The sequence below is a fragment of the Mytilus trossulus genome, chromosome 1 (genome assembly GCF_036588685.1).
Source record: "Mytilus trossulus isolate FHL-02 chromosome 1, PNRI_Mtr1.1.1.hap1, whole genome shotgun sequence".
In the NCBI taxonomy this organism is placed as follows: domain Eukaryota; kingdom Metazoa; phylum Mollusca; class Bivalvia; order Mytilida; family Mytilidae; genus Mytilus; species Mytilus trossulus.
In genome coordinates this window covers 84,678,449-84,705,437 of record NC_086373.1, presented here as the reverse complement: position 1 = coordinate 84,705,437, position 26,989 = coordinate 84,678,449, and the positions used below count along the sequence as shown (strand labels likewise).

General features: G+C 32.1%; 1 protein-coding gene across 1 annotated transcript in view; it reads right to left on the bottom strand.

Moving 5' to 3' along the window:
- Positions 1-26,264, bottom strand: part of LOC134687592 (mediator of RNA polymerase II transcription subunit 23-like) — a 49,048-nt gene extending 22,784 nt beyond the window's left edge. The window contains exons 1-14 of the mRNA XM_063548010.1: positions 26,107-26,264; positions 15,642-15,764; positions 11,110-11,234; positions 10,381-10,492; positions 9,681-9,779; positions 7,588-7,689; positions 7,119-7,188; positions 6,566-6,678; positions 3,908-4,003; positions 3,134-3,334; positions 2,554-2,640; positions 1,707-1,909; positions 1,163-1,236; positions 476-644 (exon numbers count right to left, since the gene is read on the bottom strand). Coding sequence (XP_063404080.1) covers positions 476-644; positions 1,163-1,236; positions 1,707-1,909; positions 2,554-2,640; positions 3,134-3,334; positions 3,908-4,003; positions 6,566-6,678; positions 7,119-7,188; positions 7,588-7,689; positions 9,681-9,779; positions 10,381-10,492; positions 11,110-11,234; positions 15,642-15,764; positions 26,107-26,160 — 1,628 coding nt within the window. The 5' untranslated portion in view covers positions 26,161-26,264. The remainder of the gene's footprint in view (positions 1-475; positions 645-1,162; positions 1,237-1,706; positions 1,910-2,553; positions 2,641-3,133; positions 3,335-3,907; positions 4,004-6,565; positions 6,679-7,118; positions 7,189-7,587; positions 7,690-9,680; positions 9,780-10,380; positions 10,493-11,109; positions 11,235-15,641; positions 15,765-26,106) is intronic.
- Between the last annotated feature and the right edge of the window lie 725 nt (positions 26,265-26,989).

Genomic DNA, 26,989 nt, shown 5'->3' with positions numbered 1-26,989 from the left:
TGTAATGGGGCATTATGAAACCAAGTTTGGAAAAAATAGTGTTTATGGCTTAAAAGGTATTTTTAGTAAACCAAAGGTACGAAGTCTTGACCAGAAGCTAGCATTTATGATATTATACCGTATAGCGGGTTATTTTCGCGGTTGTAAAATTTCACAATTTTCATTGAACAAGGTATACGAAATATTTTAGCGGTTATTATTTTGGCGGATGAAAACTTTTATTAATACCATTGCATGTACACCTTTAATTTGGCGGAATTTATTTTGGCGATTTTCTTCTATCTGCGAAAAAAAAGCTAAAAATTTACACGCCGCGAAAATAACCCGCTATACAGTAACATGAGTCAATATGTATCAAATTTCATCTAAATAATTAATTAAAAAAATATCTGCCTTCTTGCTTGGCCTTTAAAGATAATATACATATGAGACATAGATAATTAATTTTACTTCGCCTGAGATTATTTGAACGTACCTCATTTTAGCATGTACTGTCAATGAGTCCAGTAAGTTCATAGGTAGTGGTTGTGTAGGAGCACATGCTACAATGTTTCCAGGGAGTAATGTTGTGTGTTTATTGTCTCCATATATACTCTCCATTAATTTTCCCATTGGAAGGTTAAAAAAGTCATTGTTAGTACTATCTGTAAATAGGAATAAGATCATTTTAATAAAATGACTTTAAAATTAAAAAAGAAATGAATGGATATGGAGTAGATATACATAAAAACATGAATGTGTCCATAGTCCATGGATGCCCCACTCACACTATTAGTTATCAAGTAAATATACATAAAAAAAAACTGTCATGAAATACTAGGTCATGACTATATACTAAAAGAACAGTCCTTTTCTTTTCTTTCTTTATCGTGGCAATGTATATATAGTCTTTAACAATGGTCTGACATCGTAAAGCAAGATTAAGATATTTCCGAAGTGCTTACAGTTGCTGTACAGATTGTTCAGATTTATAGAAAGAATTCTTAGGCAATTTAATTTAATTTTTTTATAGATTTGATTTTCCATTTTGCATCATACAAAAAATTGTTAGCTTTCATCAAAGGACCAGTTATTTAGAAAATTGGAAAGATAATGATTCTTTATTAATTTTTGTAATTAATGTTAAGTACAGAGATGTAAAAGTAGAGAGATGTTTACTCACATGCATTACAAAGCAAGGCAATCCTGAAATCATTCAGTGAAAAGCTCTTTGACTGCAGATTCTGTTCAAAATACCTGCAAAACAAAGTTATTACACATTTTTTTAGCTGAAGTCATATTAAACAAATAGTGTATAAATAATACTGAATATAAAATTTTTAATACAAACTAATATTTCTATAATTTTTATATTAAAGCAAAACTCAGAAAATGTTCAAAACACAACATACACATCACACTGCACTTAGAGAAATATTTGTTTCAAAAGTTTTTTTATATATAAAACTGAAAAGTTTTTTTAAGTGTCACTCAGTGTTCTCCGCAGTACCTTTTAGCATCATGGTAATGTGATGCTGTATTTCTTGAAAGTGAAGCTATCTGGTTTGGTTCTATTGTAAGTTGTGTTATGAATGTGATGCTATAATTTTTAGAAACAAATTTTCCTTTTAATAGGATGCTATATGAAATATCTGGGGTGAAAACTCTCCTAACTTAATAAAATTAACAAAGTTGTTTTTATCTACTAAATATATATGTATACTTACTCTTGATGTTCCTGTAAGGCATATGGTATTGGTCTTGGTAATTTAACTTGTACTGTCTGAGCTTTCTTCAGTAAGTGTATCCAGATACATGTACTAGCTACTTTATGTGTCGACTGTGCCTTGCTTACATCAGCCATTTTTATGATTTCATTGTCAGAATAAAGTAAATCATATAGCTTCATCACAGGCAAAAAATCTTTAAGCTGAAAATATCAAAACATTTCATATATTCAACTGAAGAATAATAGCAATTTTACACATATGAAATTATTCTACAGTCAATCCTTTTTCAAATCCACACAAAAACAGTTGTCATCTGAATGGCAACATTAACATAGGAGAATCTTAATATGAAGGCAACACCTTACTAGAAAGATTGTGTACATGTATGTAGTATATAATGGAAAGGACAGCTGTATACATTGCAGTATCATTTCAGTAAATTTTATAGTTTTTAATTTAAATTCAAAGTCATGCAATCATTAGAACTGCCTACAAAAGTGGTTGTTTCAAGCATCTGAAGAATATCCTTAAAAAAATGAATGCAGTAAGCTAATGCTCAATAATAATACCTCTGTTTTTGGCAAAAGTTAGTAGAACATTGAAGGAACTTAATATCTATTTCACATACCTTAGTAGGTATAACCAAGATTCATTTGCTATAAGCTTAGACTATCAATGTCAGTCCTATGCACATATGTCAGTGATTATATTATACTATATCTAAAAATCAATTTCTATTTTCAATTTCCTCTTTAAAACAGTAAATGATTGTATAAACAGTGGAAATTTCATTTTCTCAGAAAATTAACTAATACATAATTATGCTAATTTCTACTACACTTACTGGATTCTTCTGTATACTTCCCGATATAAACTGTAACAGCACCCACATCAAATGGTCTCTTCCTTTGTTCATATTTCTACCCTTTAACTAAAACAATTAACAAATAAAATTAATTGTGGAATAATACTTTTGTTTGTATTCAAATTATGATTCATTGAGTTGAAAATAAGTATGAATGAATAAAAAGAAGAGGTGGTGTATTCATAAATGAAAAAGAAAACCTATAACAACATAAACAAAAGACATCTAGAAAGCAACATAATCTTCAACAATAGACAGTCATCTTGAATGTACTAAAGAAAAACATGAGTCTTTTTAAATTGTATTAGTTGTTATGCCTACTGAAATACCATATTTAAAATTTATGAAATATCATACACCAGGTAAACTAAAAAAAAAGATGGAGTGTTGATGAAATTTACTGAAAATTTATTTTAAGATGTTTAACAAAATTATTAAACTTGCATAGGTGATAAGTTTGCTTCACAAATGCTTCTTCACTTTCCTTTCTCCACTGACTACATTCTTAAATCATCAAAATAATGGTATAATGTATTGCAGTAAACAATATTTTCCATACCTTATCATACAATGACAGGACCATGTGAGGAAAACTGGCAAACTGGAATAATACAAAATATATGACTTGACTTGACAAATGTTGCCATAGCAACTGGTTCATGCCATCTTCTGCTGAAGAGTCTTCATTTTCAGATCTTTCCATTGCCATGACAACCAAATCAACAAGCTGTTCCTCTAACACTTCACACCTCTGCTTTACCTACAAGATAGACATAAAATAGACACACACAAAAATTTGAGAACACCAAATATGAGCAAATTTGTTTGTTACCTATTCACATTTTTTTTTATATGAATATGGAATTTTTCAAATTACATATTTTGTAAATGTTAGATTTAAATTCCAATTCTCCAAATTAGACTTTAGACAATTTCAGCTACACAGTGAGAATTATTTTGCTATTGATGCACTCAGAAATTTAGCTTTCCAGCTTTCAGTCAATCTTTTAGCCTCTAGTCAACCTTTAAACCTGTTGAAGATAATTCCAGAACAATTTTGCATGAACTAATAAAGAGGAGTGCTCTGTTTGGACCTAAAATTTTCTTAATACAAAATCCTTTAAATTTTGCGTAAAAAGTATCAAGTCAATGGTGTTTCAAATATTATTTGTATGTACTTAGATTTAGATGACACTAGAATGCAAGTATAGATTATCGTTTGTCATCTCAGCAATGTATAATTTATTTCAATAGAGTAATGAAAGATTTGTAACCTATCCCAATACTGCTGAAATGCTTCTCACCCTTTCTTAGGAATAAAGGTAAGTTTTACCTGTTTATTAAGACCAAGCATGTTGCCAACCATTTCTCTAGAATAAGGTTGCTCTAGTACATATCTCAACAATCCAGTTTGAGGCTGACATAAATCCTTCATAAATAAAAATATAATTTTGTTATTATCAAGTGAAATGTGTTGTGTTGATTTCAGGTCCATAAACAAGCTGTGCTGTTATTAACAGTGATTCTTGAATCATTATCAAAGACATTGAAACAATTTCAAAAGTGAATAAATACATATAAATAAAAGATATTTAATGATGTACTTTCATTTTGTTGTACGGTAACAACAACAGTTTGGTTGATATGTTGGAACATAAAAAAAAAACATTAAAAAAAAACACTCCCAAGGAATGTTTTGATCCAAGTTTGGCTTCAACTGGCCTAGTGGTTACAGAGGATCAGTAATGACCTATGATGAAGAGGGACAGGTGAGTGGTTACAGAGGATCAGTAATGACCTATGATGAAGAGGGACAGGTGAGTGGTTACAGAGGATCAGTAAGACCTATGATGAAGAGGGACAGGTGAGTGGTTACAGAGGATCAGTAATGACCTATGATGAAGAGGGACAGGTGAGTGGTTACAGAGGATCAGTAATGACCTATGATGAAGAGGGACAGGTGAGTGGTTACAGAGGATCAGTAATGACCTATGATGAAGAGGGACAGGTGAGTGGTTACAGAGGATCAGTAATGACCTATGATGAAGAGGGACAGGTGAGTGGTTACAGAGGATCAGTAATGACCTATGATGAAGAGGGACAGGTGAGTGGTTACAGAGGATCAGTAATGACCTATGATGAAGAGGGACAGGTGAGTGGTTACAGAGGATCAGTAATGACCTATGATGAAAAGGGACAGGTGAGTGGTTACAGAGGATCAGTAATGACCTATGATGAAGAGGGACAGGTGAGTGGTTACAGAGGATCAGTAATGACCTATGATGAAGAGGGACAGGTGAGTGGTTACAGAGGATCAGTAATGACCTATGATGAAGAGGGACAGGTGAGTGGTTACAGAGGATCAGTAATGACCTATGATGAAAAGGGACAGGTGAGTGGTTACAGAGGATCAGTAATGACCTATGATGAAGAGGGACAGGTGAGTGGTTACAGAGGATCAGTAATGACCTATGATGAAGAGGGACAGGTGAGTGGTTACAGAGGATCAGTAATGACCTATGATGAAGAGGGACAGGTGAGTGGTTACAGAGGATCAGTAATGACCTATGATGAAGCTGGCCTAGTGGTTACAGAGGATCAGTAATGACCTATGATGAAGAGGGACAGGTGAGTGGTTACAGAGGATCAGTAATGACCTATGATGAAAAGGGACAGGTGAGTGGTTACAGAGGATCAGTAATGACCTATGATGAAGAGGGACAGGTGAGTGGTTACAGAGGATCAGTAATGATCTATGATGAAGAGGGACAGGTGAGTGGTTACAGAGGATCAGTAATGACCTATGATGAAGAGGGACAGGTGAGTGGTTACAGAGGATCAGTAATGACCTATGATGAAGAGGGACAGGTGAGTGGTTACAGTGGATCAGTAAGACCTATGATGAAGAGGGACAGGTGAGTGGTTACAGAGGATCAGTAATGACCTATGATGAAGAGGGACAGGTGAGTGGTTACAGAGGATCAGTAATGACCTATGATGAAGAGGGACAGGTGAGTGGTTACAGAGGATCAGTAATGACCTATGATGAAGAGGGACAGGTGAGTGGTTACAGAGGATCAGTAATGACCTATGATGAAGAGGGACAGGTGAGTGGTTACAGAGGATCAGTAAGACCTATGATGAAGAGGGACAGGTGAGTGGTTACAGAGGATCAGTAATGACCTATGATGAAGCTGGCCTAGTGGTTACAGAGGATCAGTAATGACCTATGATGAAGCTGGCCTAGTGGTTACAGAGGATCAGTAATGACCTATGATGAAGAGGGACAGGTGAGTGGTTACAGAGGATCAGTAAGACCTATGATGAAGAGGGACAGGTGAGTGGTTACAGAGGATCAGTAATGACCTATGATGAAGAGGGACAGGTGAGTGGTTACAGAGGATCAGTAATGACCTATGATGAAGAGGGACAGGTGAGTGGTTACAGAGGATCAGTAATGACCTATGATGAAGAGGGACAGGTGAGTGGTTACAGAGGATCAGTAATGACCTATGATGAAGAGGGACAGGTGAGTGGTTACAGAGGATCAGTAATGACCTATGATGAAGAGGGACAGGTGAGTGGTTACAGAGGATCAGTAATGACCTATGATGAAGAGGGACAGGTGAGTGGTTACAGAGGATCAGTAATGACCTATGATGAAAAGGGACAGGTGAGTGGTTACAGAGGATCAGTAATGACCTATGATGAAGAGGGACAGGTGAGTGGTTACAGAGGATTAGTAATGACCTATGATGAAGAGGGACAGGTGAGTGGTTACAGAGGATCAGTAATGACCTATGATGAAGAGGGACAGGTGAGTGGTTACAGAGGATCAGTAATGACCTATGATGAAAAGGGACAGGTGAGTGGTTACAGAGGATCAGTAATGACCTATGATGAAGAGGGACAGGTGAGTGGTTACAGAGGATCAGTAATGACCTATGATGAAGAGGGACAGGTGAGCGAAAGTTACCTGAAACTAACAAACCTTATCATAAGGAAGAGGTCCATTTAGGGGAAACTTCAGAGTGCTTGTATTTAGTCTCCAGACATGGCTTGTTGACAATGAATGTCCTACAATTGGTACCAGGTGAGATCTACCTGTAAAGAGAAACCAATTACTTATAAAACTCTGCATGCAATTTCAAATGACTAACGTTCAGAGTTGACTGTGTAATTTATGTAGGATTCTGAAATCATATTACTTTCCCTATATTGCCACACGGTGTTAGTTAAACACTCATGGCTAGATATTTTCTAACAATAAATTGCAACTTATTGATATGTTCTGATGCAACAAAGTTATTTTTTTTAATTTTTTTTACACAGTTTACACATTGTCCAGTATTAGCACAAACTAACACACCAAGTGCTACAGAAGCTTATCAATACTGAAATTACTAGCATGTGTTGAATATGAACCCACCAGGAATACAGAGGGTTTTCTTTTATCTCTGTTTTTGTTAATATAATTATTATGTATACAAATGCAAAACATATTATGAAACACAAAACTTGTCTTAATCAATGAAATTTCTTACCTGATACTGTGAACATTTGTGCAGCTGGCCTAAAACTGTCAATAAACTCTGCCAAAACTTTACCAAGTTTCTGAAATTTGAGGAAAAGTTTTTCTTTAAGTTACAGTGAGTTCAGGGGGTTTCAAGTCGTAAATGATTAAAATCTCAAAAAAAAATATATAATATGCAACAATCTTCTCCACAATTGAAAATCTAATTATTGTAGCATCAGACCACATTATCCACTTTATGTGGTGTTCCAAAACTATCTAATTTTTTCTTTTGGTACCCAATTTTTGCAACCTGTTGGGTAATTAAAAATAGATACTGATAGCTAAATACATGAATATTCACACCTGAGTAGCAGTTTTTTTTAAATCTACTTGTCATTTTACTTGATGGTATTTTGAAAAGACTGTAATTTTATGTCAAATTGCAGACTTTATCATCTGTAAATCTTATCCATAATATCAATATCTAAACATCTTACCCAATGATTGGTTTTGTCATCTGAGCAAACTTTTGTGATTTCATTAATTGCAAAATAAGCAGGTAACAAACAGGTATTTCTGTCCAAAATATAAGTAATCACCTGCAAAAGAATATATAGTGACTTTAAAAAGCTGAATTATTTCACTACTTAACACTAGTTTTAAGAGAAATGTTGTCTAGTGTTTGTTTTATATGAACACTCTCCAGTTTTTGATATAAAGTCATGGTGAAAGAGGTTGTAAATTTTTTTGTGTTTTAGAATTTGCAACAACAGAACACTTGTTTGTCTTTGCAATAGTGACATATACATATATGTGTCCAAAAAAAAATGTACCACACATAACCCACTCACAAAATTTAAAATCTTACCATTTTCATCATTATGCCAATGGATGCTTGATTACAGGTACGCATACGCAAAATAATTTAACTTAAAGCTACTACAAAGAGCTTGACAAGTAAAAAAAAACAAACAGAAATTTCTAGGTGTTCCAAAAATGCATCAGAAGTAAGATTTTTTTTAGATTTACCACCATAGAACTGTAAATTACAAGAATTGTCTCCCTTGGTCTAAAATTATATTCAATTCAAATTGGAAAATTGACAATTGGTTTTCAGAAAAAAAAATCATCTAGTTGCAGCTCATAACTATCAAGCTGCTGATTAAATATAGATTCATCTTAATGTTTAAAAGTAGCACATGAGAATAGTGTGATAGAAATAATTGTTGAACAAATCGTTAGACAGAATTATTGCTATTTTGGGCATTTTTCCTTTGATCTTTTTTTGTGATAATTATTCATAACATGCTACTTGCTTGAGATGGAAAATTATTGCTAGAAACTATGGAGGCATGTGGAGTTGCTAATGAAATTGACAACGTCATCATAGGTAAAATAGCAATAAACAGATTAGGCAGCAACCATTTGATTTTGGGGGGGGGGGGCTATGGTCTTTTTTGGAAAAAAAAGTTTGTTTCCAGGTTTTGGTGAAAAAAATCATTTGTTTTGGACCCTGAGTAAAAAAAAATTTTGTTTCACCCTCGGCTGCCACTATACTTTATGCTAAAATTGAAAGAAAAAAATTGTTTTCGGTTTGTCGCTAAAAAAAATAGATTGTTCTTCGACAAAGGCGAAAAAAAATGTTTGCACAGAAAAAAAAACCATAGCCCCCACCAGAAAATCAAATGGTTGCTGCCTTATCCTTGGTCATCTCAACTCAATTTCGCTGTACCGGCTCAAGCGAGAAAATCAATCAATCAACTATAATCTATAAGTATGTGCAAAATTATTCAAATATAGCCAACACTCCTAGAGTGAGAATATAATTACAGAGAAAGTGTGTTTAATTAAATAATTTCTATTGTACTAAGAACACATTGAATTTATCATGAATAAAACATCATCCTGGACTACAGTAATCCTCATCATTTGACCCTCCCCCACAGCAAAAAATAAATAAGGTTTTTGAGTAGCTGCATGCATTTTTACCAGTTATATTGAGGGCTAGATGACTTTGGGTTATTTGTGTTGGTTTTTGCCTCATTGACTCATAACCAAATCTCATTTCATTTATATAATTCAAAAGCCTTATATGCATGATTTTTTTTTTATATTAGTTGTTATTGGCTGTCAGTACCTGCGAGTACTCTCTGATCTGTCCCAGATAAGGGGAAGGGTTGGGATTCTGCTAACATGTTTAACCCAGCCATATTCCGTATTTATGTGCCTGTTTCAAGTTAGGAGACTATAACTCAGTGGTTGTGGATTATTGATGTGTTACATATTTGTTTTTCTTTTATTTCTTTTTGTACATTAACTAGCCCATTAGTTTTGTCGTTTGAATTGTTTACATTTGTGATTTCAGAACCCTTCATAACTGACTATGTGGTATGGCTTTGCTCATGGTTGAAGGCTTACAGTTACTAATAGTTATCTTTTTCTGTGTCATTTGGGCACTTGTGCAGAGTTGTCTTATAGGCAATAATACCTTATCTTCTTTTTTATATAATGTCTTTATAATTTGCAATAGAGATGGTAAATATTTTGTATGCTCAATCCATGAAAATTTAATATTTACAATAGTACTTACATCCATCATAACATTTATTTGTGACATAATAGTAACATTATCTACCATGGGGATTGTGTGACTCTTCTCTAATACCATCCTAAGTATATCTCTACAACCCTGAAGATGTATATTTTAAAAGAAGATTATCAAAAAAGCAAATCATTTTACATATATTAGAGCATTTAAAAGTTTCTAAGATTTAAAATTCACCAAAGCAAAATACATAAAATGATTTTATTTTAATGTAGTTATTGTGAAGAACATTTCTATTCTTTTTACAAAGTACCTCAGAAAAAAATAATCTTTGGAGGTTGGAATATAAATTTCATGGCTGACTTCCACTTGTTTCTTCTTAGAACATTCAACATTTTAGTTATAAAAAATATCTGAAAGGCTGCTGAACTTCAAAATCGACACTAAAATAAAAAGATCAACTTATGGACAAAATTGAAAAAAGATTAACTCCAGATATATGATTGCGTAAAATTTAGGGAAAATATGACATAATTTTGGGTCATTGTACCTGGTAAATAAAAATTATCAAGCAAACAAAACAATGTTCTGGAATTTTCTCTTAAATGGACAACATTTGCCAACAAAATTAACTTTATAAAAAAAACTCAATTTCACCTATGGCATATCAATGTACTTTTCAAATAATTTTACACATGAAGTAGAAATGTAATTCATCTTCACCACAATGACAAATCTGCTTTACCTTGTAGTCCACTCCTCCAACAATTCTCCTGATAAGTTTAAATGTGCCATTCCAAATGTGTGGACTTTTGTATGTTAGCTTCTCTTGATTCAAAAGAATTTCACATATTGGTCTACAAAAAAAAAGTAATTTAATTCTATTTCAACAGTGAAACTGATGTCAATGGATACATGAGGTATGTTTCAATGTTAAATTCAAGAAACACAGATAACTCTAAATGTGTAGGCATCACTGACAATTGAGGTTTGCAAGCAAAAATGAAGGGCCTGTAAATACTCTATAGAGGGGGGGGGGGGGGGGGCTTTTTCAAGAATTTGGGAATAACAAGGTAAATGTCAGGAATTTAGGATTTCATTATATTGTGATGAGGAAAAGTACACATTACATGTATTATCATGGGCATTTAGGACAAGATCCCTCCTACCCCGTGTTATACATGTACTTTACACAGTCATAAACAGCTTTCTGTCAATTTCATCTGTAATTATAAAATAACAAATGAAACAAGTGAATTTGTGAGTTAATGCTCATGTATGATTCCCCCCTAAAAGTATAAGGTGAACAGGAAGTTGTCAAATGATGCATCTGAAAATGTGTATACATTGTAGCTGACTCATAGAAACCCTGAAAAAAAGAAAAGATGTGGGCTATATATCAATAAGAAAGAACCCAATGAATAAAAAAAAACCTTCTAGACAACAGTATCAGAGTATGTTACTTATTTATTACCTTGCAGATACAATATTCTGTTCAACCATGGATTCTAATAAATCTGTTAACAATGTAACACGACCAGAATTCATTTGTTCATAAACTAAACGAATGTATGTCTTCAATGCAATCTCTACTGATTCCTAAAAAATATATAAAAAAAAATTTACTATAGCAATTTAAACAAAGATTGCTTTCATTTTATAGGAATTCTAAAGTAAATTCAGAAATTCTGGCATTTTGGTGTCTCATTTTCAACAACAAAAAAAAACACTGCAAAAAGTTCTGAATCTATAATATGCTCTCCCACTTTTAATTGGAGTCTGCAAATCAATGATAGTACCTTCTAAAAATAAAGCTCTGAAATGTAAAGCTTTATACTAATAGTTAAGTTTTGTAGTGTATAAAATAAAAGTTACACATTGAAATTTATAACATTTGGTTGAGGTGAATTAAGTAGAGAACAGAGACCAATATCAGGACGTACGAGTTTACAGTTGGACAAGAATAAAACTTAATGACCCCTTTACAACGGTATGAAAATTTGCCTCCACTTAACAAGCCATTAAAAAATTTGAAAATGACATTTCTGTAATTTTTCTCAACTAATTTACTGCAAGCTGACATGCATTTGAAACTTTAAGATTGTGGCTAATTTTAGTATCATTTTGTCATGTCATATATACTAGATAATACTTAGGAAAGACGGAGAGTCTTTTACAAGGGAAAATATAATGTGAATTTTTATTAACAAATACAGGACTTTATTAAATACAATTTTGATTTTTAAAAGAAGGAGTACTCCTTTTACATTAACTTAACAAAATGAGGTTTAATTGTATTAAAAAGAACGCTATGTCATGTTCAATCGTACTTTAAATATTTTATACATGTATGAAATAAAAGTTCTTAACAACAAGTCAACTACCCCCAAAACTGACAATAATAAACTATGCTTCTACTCAAAAGAATTCAATTTGTAAAATACTAACACCTTATTTAGTACAATAGTACCAGACAATTCAATAAGTACTTGTTTGTTATTTATTGATCTTTCCCAATAACATCACTTTTCTGATAATAATGAAATGATTAAATAAACATACATTCTTATATTCAACTTTGATTATTTGTTAATATACAATCTGATATGTGATTCAATAGTACAACTATTAAATCAATTAATATTTCATTTATAAAATCAAAGTTTTGTTAATAAAAATGTCTATGATATTTGTCAATCAAATCTTTTTTCCATATTACAATGACTTCAAAACTTGATTAAAAGATGTCCTTCTCTATTGTCAATAAGTACTCTTGCTCTCAAATATTTTAATCTATTGGATCTTTATAATAAAATGTCAACTGCGCACATTTGTAAGTGCTTGCAGACTATAGAACTTTACAATTGAATAAATAATACCTAAAAAGAAATACTAAATTTTACTAAATACTAAAAAAGTATGGAACCATCTTGGCTCCAGTCACACTGAGGCAATTCTTGACAGTAAATTGAACACAATAAAAAAACCACTCATTATTTATGTTATTTACAACAATTATAAGTTTAAGGCAATAGTACTGCTTTCCTGAAATGCTGAGATATGAAGCATCAGTGATAAAAGATCACTTTCCCCTGTGTTGCATACATATTATCTATCCAACATGTCCAAGCCAAATAATTAAAAAAAAAACAATCCTCTTTTAGTTCTTTAGTAGACTTTTTATTAATATCTTATATAATTAGAGTAATGTAGACTTTAGTGGGCTAACGATGGTATTTTAAATGTCATTTATATTTCCAAGGGGCATACCTCTGTCAAAAATACTTGATCCGCCCTGATTTTCAAACTTGTCCAAGACATAAAGAGATATAAACCTCTGATATAATTTGAACAAAATCAGGCAAAAATTGTACATATGAACCAAAAGAAATCATCTGAAAGTTTCAACAATCTTGACTTATTTGTAGATCTTGTTTGTTAAACTTTTCTGCTATTGGTATTCAAATTTTCTAACTTTTTCTGCTATTCAAATTTTTTAACTATCTTTTAAGTTTTTTTTGAAATTATAGACAGAAAAGCTAAATATTGGGATAGAAAGACAGGCATGAAAAACATGAACAAATGAGGGCCTTGAAATAGTTGACAAATCAAGTTGTTAAGTCAGTATTGACTTAATAGAAATAAGCATTGATCTATATTGTACCATAAGTACGTAACATGTAGATCATAACAAACTAACTTAAGCAGAAAACTTAACAACTGTTGCAGCTGATGACGTAGACGACAACCTTACTGGAAAAATCTCTCCTTCTAAACAATTGTAAGTTGAGACAAAAAATTGACATCAAAGAAATAGCAGAATAGTGCTGAAAGTGACGTTAAACACCAATCAATCAATATAATTAAACAGTAACTAAGAAATTATCTATTGTATACCATAAATGGTGTCTGTTATAGGTTGGTACATTGTACATGTACATGTATCATGCAGATATGATAAAAATCAATTATTCACAATAAGTAACTGCTTATTTGCACTAAGATAGCAGTACATGCTTTGTTGTTCAAGGTCAACTTATTTCTCCACTCCTCCTTTTGCAATAATAGACTGGTTAATTTCATGTTTTATTAAATTTAAAGTATAATCCTTTATGCATGTTGATTGACAAATACTCATACTACCGGTAGTTAGATTGTCACAAAAGAATTCTGAACAATTTGACACAAATGTTATGTGTAAAAGGCACACAAGGACAACATCCCTACAATAACAAATGTGGGGGACATTTTACAATTCAGTTCAGCACTACACCAGAATGCTTAATCTTCTAAATTTGTATTTGTTCAAACAAGTATACATGACCTTGGTATATTTGTTCCTCCTTGAAAGTCAAACTTTAGTACCTTAAAGTCTAATTTCATTATAAACTCTGACACTATTTCAGAATCATAGTTAGAAGTGACTTATAATTTTACAGGCAGAAGTGTTGAGAATTAAAAGGTGAAGTGCTTCTTCTCTCTCTCGCTTTGCTGTAATTTTTGGTTTTCGCAATGAAATATCTTGCCATTTGTATCCTTAAACTGATTTATTAAATTCTTTTCTTGTATTGTCTGATAATACTAAAACAGGAGCAGTTTTCAGTTTTTTTCATAAATTGTCATTTATACTTACACAATTACATTTTCCACTTGTTAGGAATAACCAACTAAATAATCATGTAATAAGCACGGTTGTATATATGTAAAGCAAAAAAATTAAGAATCAATTTAATTTATTATAAAGTCATTAAAAATATATATATTTTATTATAATAACAAATTTAAGCAACTTAAATAAAAAAAAATTGAAACCATGCATTTGCATTACAATCTTTACGTGTAACTATGAGGATCTTACCACCTATAAATTTTTAGGAATAAGACTGTTTAAAAGAAAATGTGTGGAGACCATGTATATTTTATTTTAATACACAGTGAGTATTGGTACTACATCCCTTTGTAAAAACCAACACAGAGTTGTGGAAAAATCTGAAATGTTTCTGCAGACGAAGAGATTTATAATGAACGATTGAAATAAATGCAGAAAACACATTTAAAGAGAACAAGTTGTTATTGTTGGCATTTGTTTTTCTATAGATCAATGGTAGTAGTTTCTTAGACTTGATCCCTTTGATAGGTCAATAGTCTAAATTCCAGTACATGTTTAAAAGATCGTTTGTATAAAGATAAATTTGTTACACTGTGTGCTAGCTCTCTATATATATATAGCGACCTAATACTCTCACCCCATATAGAATTTTATGACCCGATGTTTATCGTATCAGGTCACGAGCACACTATGTAACTAATAACGTGTGGTGAAAGTTTGTGTTATTTTTTTCTCCTGTCAGCTGAGACAAGAGTCTTCATGTATTATTGGAAGAATAGAAATTTTTGTCATAGTTGATTTGCCTCTAATCCTTTGAACAAGTAAGTTTAAATAATGCAATGCCAGAATAACAAAAATTTACAAATATATAAACAATCTTTCAATGGGAGATAAGGTATTTAATGCAATGAATATAAAAATTAAAAATATAGTATGATTGCCATTGATACAACTCTCCACAAGAGACCAAATGACATAGAATTCAACAACTTTAAAAAGTAATTCTAATCATGTTTTAATGAACAGACTTATTTTGCTGAACCCTTGGGTAAGGCATGCCAAAACTTGATAAGTGTAAGAAAATACTTTGATTTGTTTGCATAAAGATTTCTTCTTTAAATTAACATATGAGATGTACATGTAATAGTCAATGTCTTGGAATTTCTGAACTTAGAAGACCAGATTGGAGAATTATGGATGATGAAATGGACTATTGTAAACACTAAAGCAACCAGATGTGTCTTTCAGCAGTGGGGAAAAAGCAAATTAACTGACAGGAAAGAAAGTTCTTCACTCTAGTCTACTATTCTTTTTTTGTTGCTAAGACTATCCTTAATTAAAACCGAATAAATAAATGTACATATAGGTCTTGATAATACAATTATAAAATATCTTACCTCTTGCTGGGCCTGAGTAAACATATTTTTCATTTTGTTGACACAATATTCCTTCTTCCATTTTTCTGTTTCTTCTGTATGACAAATAACAGAACAAAAAGCTTCTTCAAAGGCTTCACCTTTCTGAAAATAGTAAAACATCAAGTACATGTAATGTAACAAGTGTATACTAGGTATATTAAACGTACAAGCACTGTAGCATGCATAGTATCAATAATTAGTCATTAAACAAGCTCATTTGCATCATGCTGACTTATTTATATGCAGGTCTGTTTGCTCCAAAAATATGTTTGCACCCTTTCACGTTCGCCCCCTTTCACTTTCACACTCTAAACGTTAACACCCTTTTTATTGGTTTTGTGTTTAATCATGTTTATAATTTTGTGATCGAGTTTTGGTAACTTTTAAAGTGTACTGCTATTATTTTTTTTGGTTCATAGACTATGAATCTCACTTTATTTTGAAACTATTAGTATCAAAATAAAGTGAGATTCTGATATAAAATTTTGTTATGTTTTGAATAAATCTTATTCGCGTTTTGTTTAGTGTATTGCTATAATTTATTTTTCATATTTTCAAAATATTTAGGAAAATATCTAATACATGTAATTCAACTGGAATTAGAATAAAATTGGGTGCAAATGTGTAGGATGTGAACAGACATAGAGGATAAACATCTGAGGTACAAACGTGTACGATATGAACGTGTATTGGGCATGAATGGTCATGATACCCATTTACTTTGAGTATATATATTCACTGTATTTACAATGTTCATGTATCCATATCCATGAACAAATATAACCAGATGCTCCGCAGGGCGTAGCTTTATACGACCGCAGAGGTTGAACCCTGCACGGTTGGGGCAAGTATGGACACAACATTCAAGCTGGATTCAGCTCTAAATTTGGATTGTGAATAAATAGTTGACACAGCATAGGTTTCTGACACAGAATGAATGTGTTCTAATGAACTTAAAATTTTTGTTTACTCTTAGAGCAATTCACTATGCTGTTGAATATTAATCCTCTCAAAAAAATGTTTGAAGAAATTTTCTTTTTATTTAGGAAATTTCAAATGAGAAAAATTGAACCCAATTTTTTTAATCACATCCCCCTTTCCCTTATTGCAAAACTAATCTCAATTAAAATTTCTAATGGAGTTTGCAACAATAACTACTCATTTAAATACATCATAAAATATTAAGATGTAAAAAAACTGCTTGCTATCACTGAATGGTAAAGATTATTTTAATTTATCAGTTGGTAGTAAAAAGTGAATATACATTGTATATTGTATGTAACAAAGATTTAAGTTGATTCTGGACAAAGAAAGATAACTCCAATTAAAAAAAATCTTGCTATTGCACAATATTGTGCAATTAGATATTTCTTGCTTACTATTCTGGACAAAGAAAGATAACTCTAATTAAAAAAAATTTTGCTATTTCACAATAATGTGCAATTAGATATTTCTTGCCATTGTGCAATACTGTGCAATTGAAAAGACTTGCTATTGCACATTACTTAATATAAAAATTTTAGATCATGATTTGGACCAACTTGAAAACTAGGCCCATAATCAAAAATCTAAGTACATGTTTGGACTCAGCATATCAAAGAACCCCAAGATTTCAATTTTTGTTAAAATCAAACTAAGTTTAATTTTGGACCCTTTGGACTTTAATGTAGACCAATTTGAAAACAGGACCAAAAATGAAGAATCTACATACACAGTTAGATTTGGCATATCAAAGAACCCCATTTATTCAATTTTTGATGAAATCAAACAAAGTTTAATTTTGGACCCCGATTTGGACCAACTTGAAAACTGGGCCAATAATCAAGAATCTAAGTACATTTTTAGATTAGGCATATCAAAGAACCCAACAGATTCATTTTTTGTCAAAATCAAACTAAGTTTAATTTTGGACCCTTTGGACCTTAATGTAGACAAATTTGAAAACGGGACCAAAAGTTAAGAATCTACATACACAGTTAGATTCGGCATATCAAAGAACCCCAATTATTCAATTTTGATAAAATCAAACAAAGTTTAATTTTGGACCCTTTGGGCCCCTTAATTCCTAAACTGTTGGAACCAAAACTCCCAAAATCAATACCAACCTTCCTTTTATGGTCATAAAACTTGTGTTTAAATTTCATAGATTTCTATTTACTTATACTAACATTATGGTGCGAAAACCAAGAAAAATGCTTATTTGGGTCCCTTTTTGGCCCCTAATTCCTAAACTGTTGGGACCTAAAATCCCAAAATCAATACCAACCTTCCTTTTGTGGTCATAAACATTGTGTCAAATTTTCATAGATTTCTATTAATTTTAACTAAAGTTATAGTGCGAAAACCAAGAAAATGCTTATTTGGGCCCTTTTTGGCCCCTAATTCCTAAAATGTTGGGACCAAAACTCCCAAAATCAATACCAACCTTCCTTTAGTGGTCATAAACCTTGTGTTAAAATTTTATAGATTTCTATTCACTTTTACTAAAGTTAGAGTGCGAAAACTAAAAGTATTCGGACGACGACGACGCCAACGTGATAGCAATATACGACGAACATTTTTTCAAATTTTGCGGTCGTATAAAAATGTGATTAACATGTACATTGATGTACATTCTTGTAATATAAGAATCTGGGTCCATTCTTCCTGTTTTTATAAAGGTTAATTACTGGAGTAAATTTTGAGGTGTAAATGTTGCCATTTTAGCCCACATGAACCTTAACTCCAAGTTGTCTAGTTTATGAAAACAAAATATTGTTTTTATTATAAATCATCAAAGAAAAGTACCATTAATATGTTATTTGGGCCAACGGACCTGATACATAATATAATCTACTTGTATATATACAAAACAGCAATAACCAGTTTAAAAACGGCACAGGACATTAGCGCTTCAAATTATAGGACATTTGGGCTTTTTAAGTGTCGCTCACCTTGGTCTATGTGAATATTAAACAATGGACACAGATTGATTCATGACAAAATTGTGTTTTGGTGATGGTGATGTGTTTGTAGATCTTACTTAACTAAACATTCTTGCTGCTTTTAAATTATCTCTATAACAGTAATTTCTTTGGAAAATGTTATTGAAAATCTACAAATTTTCATAAAAATTGACTATGAAGCGCAATAACTCTTTAGGGGTCAATTGACTATTTTGGTCATGCTGACTTATTTTTATTTCTTACTTTGCTATACATTATTGCTTTTTACAGTTTATCTCTATCTATAATAATATTCAAGATAATAACAAAAAAACAGCAAAATTTCCTCAAAATTACCAATTCAGGGGCAGCAACCTAACAACTGATTATCCGATTCATCTGAAAATTCCAGGGTAGATAGATCGCGACCTGATCAACAATTTTACTTCCTGTCAGATTTGCTCTTTATGCTTTGGTTTTTGAGTTATAAGCCAAAAACTGCATTTTACCCCAATGTTCTATTTTTAGCCATGGCAGCCATCTTGGTTTGTTGGCCGAGTTACCAGACACATTTTTTAAACAAGATACCCCAATGATGATTTATATGGCTAAGTTTGGTTTAATTTGGCCCAGTAGTTTCAGAGGAGAAGATTTCTAAAAAATTACTAAGATTTACGAAAAATGACTATAAAGGGCTATAACTCCTTAAGTGGTCAACTGACCATTTTGGTCACTTCACTTATTTGTAGAAATTACTTTGCTGAACATTATTGCTGTTTTTAATTTATCTCTATCTATAATAACATTCAAGATAATAACCAAACACAGCAAAATTTCCTTTAAATTACACATTCAGGGGCAGCAACCTAACAATAAAATGTCCAATTCATCTGAAAATTTCAGGGCAGATAGATCTTAGCCTGAATCCTGATTAACAATTTTAACCACGTCAGATTTGCTCTAAATGCTTAAGTTTTTGAGTTATAAGCCAAAAACTGCATTTTACCCCATATGTTCTATTTTTAGACCTTGCGGCCATCTTGGTTGGTCGGCCGGGTCACTAGACACTATTTTAAAACTAAATACCCCAATGAAATTTGTGGCCAAGTTTGGTTAAATTTGGCCCAGTAGTTTCAGAGGAGAAGATTTTTGTAAAAGTTAACGCCGGAGGCAGGACGACGACGGACGCAAAGTGATGAGAAAAGCTCACTTGGCCCTTTGGGCCAGGTGAGCTAAAAAAGGACATTTGCGCTTTTTACATAAGACATTTGTGCTTTTGCAATACTTAGTTTTTACAAAAAAATGTATGACTATTCATCCTCTTTTATCCAGACTTGGGACTGGCAGGTTTAACCTGGCAGAGTTAGTCATATTTTCCTTTATGATTGTAAGCATCAAAATCACTTCATAGCACATTTCATAACAAATTCATGTCATAGCACATTGACATATATTTAAAGATTATATAGAGCTAAAAGTAAATATTTTAAAGACATTAAATCACGTATAGTCATCACAGGTCAGTTTTCGAAGAGAGAACAAATTTAGCCCTTGTTATCTGTTCTGACTGGTATTGCCCCAACATTTCAAATAAATAATAAAGTTTCTCTTTCTCAATTCTTGACTGGGGTGCCTGTTCATAATAAGAATGGATCTTAATGTAATTTGCCAACTGTGGTTAAATGATACTCTTCAAATATATATTAAAACTAGAGGCTCTCAAGAGCCTGTGTCGCTCACCTGTTACTGTATTTACTGATGTCGGTCATCTTGGTTGGTAGGTGGGGTCATTAGACACTTTTTTTAAATAGATACCATAGTGATGATTGTGGCCACGTTTAGTTTAATATGGCCCATAATTTTAGAAAAGAAGATTTTTGTACAAGTTACAAAAATGACGAAAATTTGTTCAAAATTGACTATAAAGTGCAATAACTTCTAAAGGGGTACTCTTACGATTTTTATCATGTTGACTTATTTGTAGATCCTACTTTGCTGAACAAAATTGCTGTTTACAGTTTATCTCTATCTAAAATAGTATTCAAGATAATAACCAAAAACTGCAAAATATCCTTAAAATTACCAATTTTAGGGCAGCAACCCAATAACGAGTTGTCAGATTCATCTGAAAATTTGCGAGGGGATAGATCTTATTCTGATGGACTTTTAAATCTTGAAAGATTTGCCCTAAATGTCTTAGTTTTAAAGATATAAATCAAAAACTGCACTTTACCACTATGTTCTAATTTTAGCCATGTCGGCCATTTTGTTTGGTAGGCGGTGTCATGGGACACATTTATCAAACTATAAGAAGAAGATTTTTGTACAAGTTACAAAAACTGACGAAAATTTGTTAAAAATTGACTATAAAGGGCAATAACTCCTTAAGGGGTTGACTGACAATTTTGGTCATGTTGACTTATTTGTAGGTTTTACTTTGCTGAACATTATTGCTGTTTACAGTTTATCTCTATCTATAATAGTATTCAAGATAATTACCAAAAACTGCAAAATTTCCTTAAAATAACCAATTCAGGGGAAGCAACCTAACAACGGGTTGTCCGATTCATCTGAAAATTCTAGGGCAGATAGATCTTGACCTGATTAACAATATTACCCCATGTCAGATTTGCTCTAAATGTTTTGGTTTCAAAGATATAAGCCAAAATATACATTTTACCCCTGTGTTCTATTTTTAGCCATGGCGGCCATCTTGGTTGGATGGCCAGGTCACCGGACACATTTTTTAAACTAGATACCCCAAGGATGATTGTGACCAAGTTTGGTTAAATTTGGCCCAGTAGTTTCAGAGGAGAAGATTTTTGTAAAAGTTTACAGACGTCGGACGACGGATGCAGGACGACGGACGCCAAGTGATGAGAAAAGCTCACTGGACCTTTCAGGTCAGGTGAGCTTAAAATAAATTGGATGAGTTGAGTAGAACTGTTCATTATTGTGGACATGGAAGGATTCTGGACCATTTGACTTACTATGATGAATTGATAAATTCATGTTTAAAGTTAAATTCATTTGCAGGTATACATGTACGTAGACGACTATAAGGAAAAAGCGCAAATGTCTGGCCAATTTATTACAGCTGGTGAATAAAATTTAAAAGCGCAAATGTCCTATCGCTTTACAGGTAAAAAAACGCAAATGTCCTATCGCTTTACAGGTAAAAAAACGCAAATGTCCTATCGCTTTACAGGTAAAAAAACGCAAATGTCCTATCGCTTTACAGGTAAAAAAGCCCAAATGTCCTGTGCCCTTTAAAAATAAGTCAGCCTTAACATAATATAAGGACAGCTAATCTACTGAAATTAACCTGGATCTCCTGTAGTTGGTAAACGCAATACTTATTTACTAGTATTGTCCACAATACTGGTATAAAAATGTTGTACCAGTATTGTATTCCAGTATTGTACCAGTATTGTGTTTTTTTTAAATAAACAATACACCTCCAAAGCTTTCAAAAAACTTTAAACAGACTTATTAAGAAGGGATGTAATGTAGTTACAGTACTGTTGTCAGGTCATTAAAGATTGCATATTTTGGCTTTAATATTGATTCACTTATAGGGTCTTCCCATCGGGACAAAACACATTTATTTAAAAAACAGTTGTTGGCATGACACAGGTTATGTTCTTCTCATATATTTTTATTATTTTATGATACATGTAGTATGATACTAAACCCCTAACGGGAGGGATTGTGTCTAATATTTATATGATGAAGACAATCTTTCAATCAATTTAATTGAAGTCTGGACCTGGCATGTCAGTTAGCTGCTAGTAGTCTGTTGTTTTTTTATGTATGATTGTCATTTTATTTATATTCTTTTGTTACATCTTCTGACATCGGACTCAGACTTCTCTTGCAGTAAATTTTAGTGTGCGTATTGTTATGTGTTTACTTTTCTACATTGGCTAGAGGTATAGGGGAGGGTTGAGATCTCATAAATATGTTTAACCCGGCAGCAATTTTGCGCCTGTCCCAAGTCAGGAGCCTCTGGCCTTTGTTAGTCTTATATGATTTTTAATTTTTGTTTCTTGTGTATAATTCGGAGTTTAGTATGACGTCCATTTTCACTGTACTAGTATACATATCTTTAAAGGGGCCAGCTGAAGAACATCTACAGGTGCGGGAGTTTCTCGCTACATTGAAGACACATTGGTGGCGTTCGGCTGTTGTCTGCTCTATGGTCATGTTGTTGTCACTTTGACACACTTTGACAAATTCCCCATTTCCTTTCTCAATTTTAATACATATATAGGTAATTAATCTTTTATTAAAGGTGTCACATATATCATGTATATATGCATAATGATATTATTGACATACAAAATGACAATTTTTATTTTTATATGGAGTGATAGTATGTTTAACTGATGATGCCATTGTGCGAATTGATGGTACACTGAGATTGTAATCAAAGAAAGTTTTAAATCTTCTGATGGTTTTTTTTTAAAAGGGAACCGTACTGTCTCAGCATTTTAACAAACTCTTTACTTTCTTCTATGTTTTCTTCCAGCTCTCCTTTTCCAAGACTCAATATTTTATTGAAATTTATATTGACATTGCTGATATACATGTAGCTTCTTCTTGAGATGGCATTTCTGCAATCCCCACTTTCTATATTTTTATTAGGTCTTCAGTCTGTTGCTTACTAGATCACAAGCTTGTTTAGAAAGCATCTGTACAACTCTCTTACTGTAGGAGTGCTTGTCTAGTATTAGTATTTGAGTATTTGTACCAGTAGGTATATCTGCTACAAATTGTATTACCCATGGTTCTGAATCAACTGCTTTAACTACCCTTAACATTTATGAAGACAAACCATTATAATCAGGTTTCCCTATTAAGCAACTTTTTATGTTTAATGGATATCGATATCTTTTATCATGTTTATGAGAAAGATTAATACATGCAAAAAGAAAATAAAAACCAAAAAATGTTAATCTTAGTATACAGTACATGTATTGAAATATCTGTAAAAAATGATGGCATACATGTAAATGCTAAATATACAGTGTTATAGTGTAATAATTTGTTTGAATTTTTTAAAATTAATAATAACTCAGATAATAAAATTAATCTTTTATTTTATTTAATCTCAATTGAATTAAATAAAAGAAAGAAATATGATTACATTATTAGCAATTATTCATACAATTCATAATTGCTCAAATAATATGAGTAAATTACAATAATCATTTGTTTATTTGTACAAGTATAGTTATTATTCAATTTAATTCTTAACTAGTTGTTAACTGATTTCACAATTATTCTCTATAATCTTTTTGAGTTCATTTACTCTTCCTTTGAACATGTTGAACTTCAATATCTAATTTTGTTTAAAATTCATTTTTCATTATACACCTTAAAGTATAGTCAACAATACTACTGCAATACTGGTATATCACAGGCCTCTACATTATCATTTTTTCTAACTTGTCCCTTCGGACAAGTTGCAAGAAAATCAACTTGTCCGAACTCTTAACTCACTTGTCCGAATTTTTAATTGAAATTCCTCCATATTGATAATACATGTTATATGCAATAATAACACTTGCCCTTTGATTGTACATAATAAAGATCAATAAAGGGAGTATTTTATTATGTTATATGAATACCACATCAAAATTCATTTTATTATTTCAGACTGAAGGCTTATTTGCAGACTGAGCTCTCTGACTCATTGTCACTATATATCATGTGTCGATCATTAAATTATATCTCTTTCCATACCACTAGGTTCTTCTATTCATGGACCTATATTCATTCTGAAGTAGTGGTATGGTTTAAACCAAATACACTTGGCACCTTTTTATAAATAAACCTTTTTAATTTATTGATGGTGCCAAACAAGATTTTACAATTATTTTTTTTATTTTTACATACACTAATATACATGAGATATGATCAGGAAGTACATAAAACATTTTAGTAAAAAATCTGCCTTTTTAGATTTCATTTAATTTTTACATCTTAACTTATTAATTTAACATATTGATCTTATTAAATAAAACCTTTCTTAATTTAATGTTATGCCTAAAAGCAAAATCAAATGACACAAACTTTAATTCAAAAATTTAAAGTTAAGGCAAACAATGGTAAAACTCCATATCATGCATATGGAGGTGCTCCTAATTCAAGGAGGCTTATACTAAGAAGAAATAATAACATTGGGTTACTTCCCCTTACTTATTTACCCTGGTCAATGGCTGCCAGCATGTTCAAATACGTTCCATCAGAGACATATTATACAAGTTTACATGTCTCTGGTTCAATCAATGAATATTTATTTGATTTTGTATGATCAATAAAACAATCATTCATATTTTTAGGAATGTATAAGTCTTGAATTTGATCTATTAACATCTGACATCGATTTTTTCACTTGTCCCATCGGACAAGTAGTATGATGAATCTACTTGCCCGAAACCTATTTCCACTTGTCCCGGACAATCGGACAAACGGTAATGTCGAGCCCTGTATCAGTAATGTACCTGTATTGTTGTTTGTTAAAAAATAGTTACAATACTGGTACAAAATATTTATACCAGTATTGTGGATAATACAAGTATACCCCACAGGTTATTGAGGACACGATCCTGTATGAGCCCCATATAGTGCCTCCCCCTTTTTTTTTTTTTTAAAAGGGACTATTTAGTCGAGATTCACGTTGATATGGGGACGAAGTCCCCAATTACGGTAGAAAATTCAATAAAAAAAAAAAAAAAAAAAAAAAAAAATCGGGAAAATTTCCCGAATTTTTCATTGTACTAATGAACTCAAAATTGTTAACTTTTTTTTTCAGATCTAGTTCCTGTTCCGGTTTTCCCGCATTTGCGCAGAAATCTGTCTTGTTTGCATGAGACTTTGATTTTTTTTTTATATTTGCCAGTCTAGTAAAACATAAGATTGGATCTCAATACAAATTCAATTTTAATAATTGTTTGATATGAAAAAAAACCGTTACGTTTCCTGATGAAAGCGTTTCTTTTGTTTACATCGAATATGACGTCATAACTTAAAGAACGTCACAGCTAATTCCCTAACAACAGAACCAAAATCGGGAACGTTATGTACGGTATTTCGGTTTCTTTTATCAACATGATTGAATTAAGAAATTAATACATACAGACTTCGTCCCCATTCACAGGTTATGCCTGCCTCATATTAGTAAACATGCATATTTAGAGTATAAATATAGTATATTAGTATATATATGGTACAAATAAGTGATATATATAGAAAAATCTGAGATTTATGATTAAAAAAAAATAAAAAAAAAAGGGGGGGAGGGACTATATGGGGCTCATACAGGATCCTGTCCTCAAGCACCTGTGGTATACCCGTATTGCAATCACCAACTGCAGGAGATCCTTTAACCTGTGACAATTATTATTCTATTGGTACCAAGTTGCTTAAAATCAAGCAACAAATTACCCCAAAATATTTTTATAAAAATCTCAAGTGACAAATACTTGTGGCCACACTCTGTATATTTAACTTACTAGTATATCATTGAATACGTCAAAAACGACATCTTCTATGGTTCTTTGTGACATTTTCTTGTTTCCTGAAAACAATTTACAATAGACTTTGGAGAAAAGAAAAAGAAAACAATTTTGTATTTTCCTCCATGGAAGCCGCCATTTTCTAAATTCTAAAGTAAAAAGTAATATCCGAGAGAGAACGAAAAAAATCCGTTTAAGGTGATGAGGTTTTCTAAATTAAATCGATAGATATTTTTGAAGAATTTGCAAAGATGTGTTGAATATAATACCCTTTATTCAATATAAAAAAAAGTATGGGTCTTGGGGTTCCTTTTAAAATTCGAAAAATATGTCTGCAATCGGATAAAGAGGAACCAAAACTAAGCGATAGAATTTAAAGTGTTGATAAATTTTATCGATGACAAATATGTTGTTAACTTGTCCCTGTCATTATTACATACAGTGCTAGATAAATGAATTGGGTATTGACACCAACAAATGGAAGTTTTTAACGACCTTGACTGGCTATACTGCCCTTACACGGTCGGTATTGACAACTCACTTGTAAACTCGACATATACCCTCACCGGACACTTACCAAAGAGGAAAAAAGAGGAAATCCTGGATAATCATAGGTCTGTCCTATGTTCTTTGGAATTTCAACCAAAGATGAAGAACTGCATGGATCTTCCATCACTGTATTGGATACCTAAACTGCATTAGTATCCTTACAAACAACGGTATATTGCTGGGTCTTCAAAGTGCTCCATGCAGTCAGTCTTCAAAATTATTAACCGATCTCATGATTTTATCAGCAATCAATATAGGGATCTATTATGTTGTAAACTTATGTCACTTGGTGTCTGGTGGAGAGTTGTCTAATAAGTAGTTTTACCACATC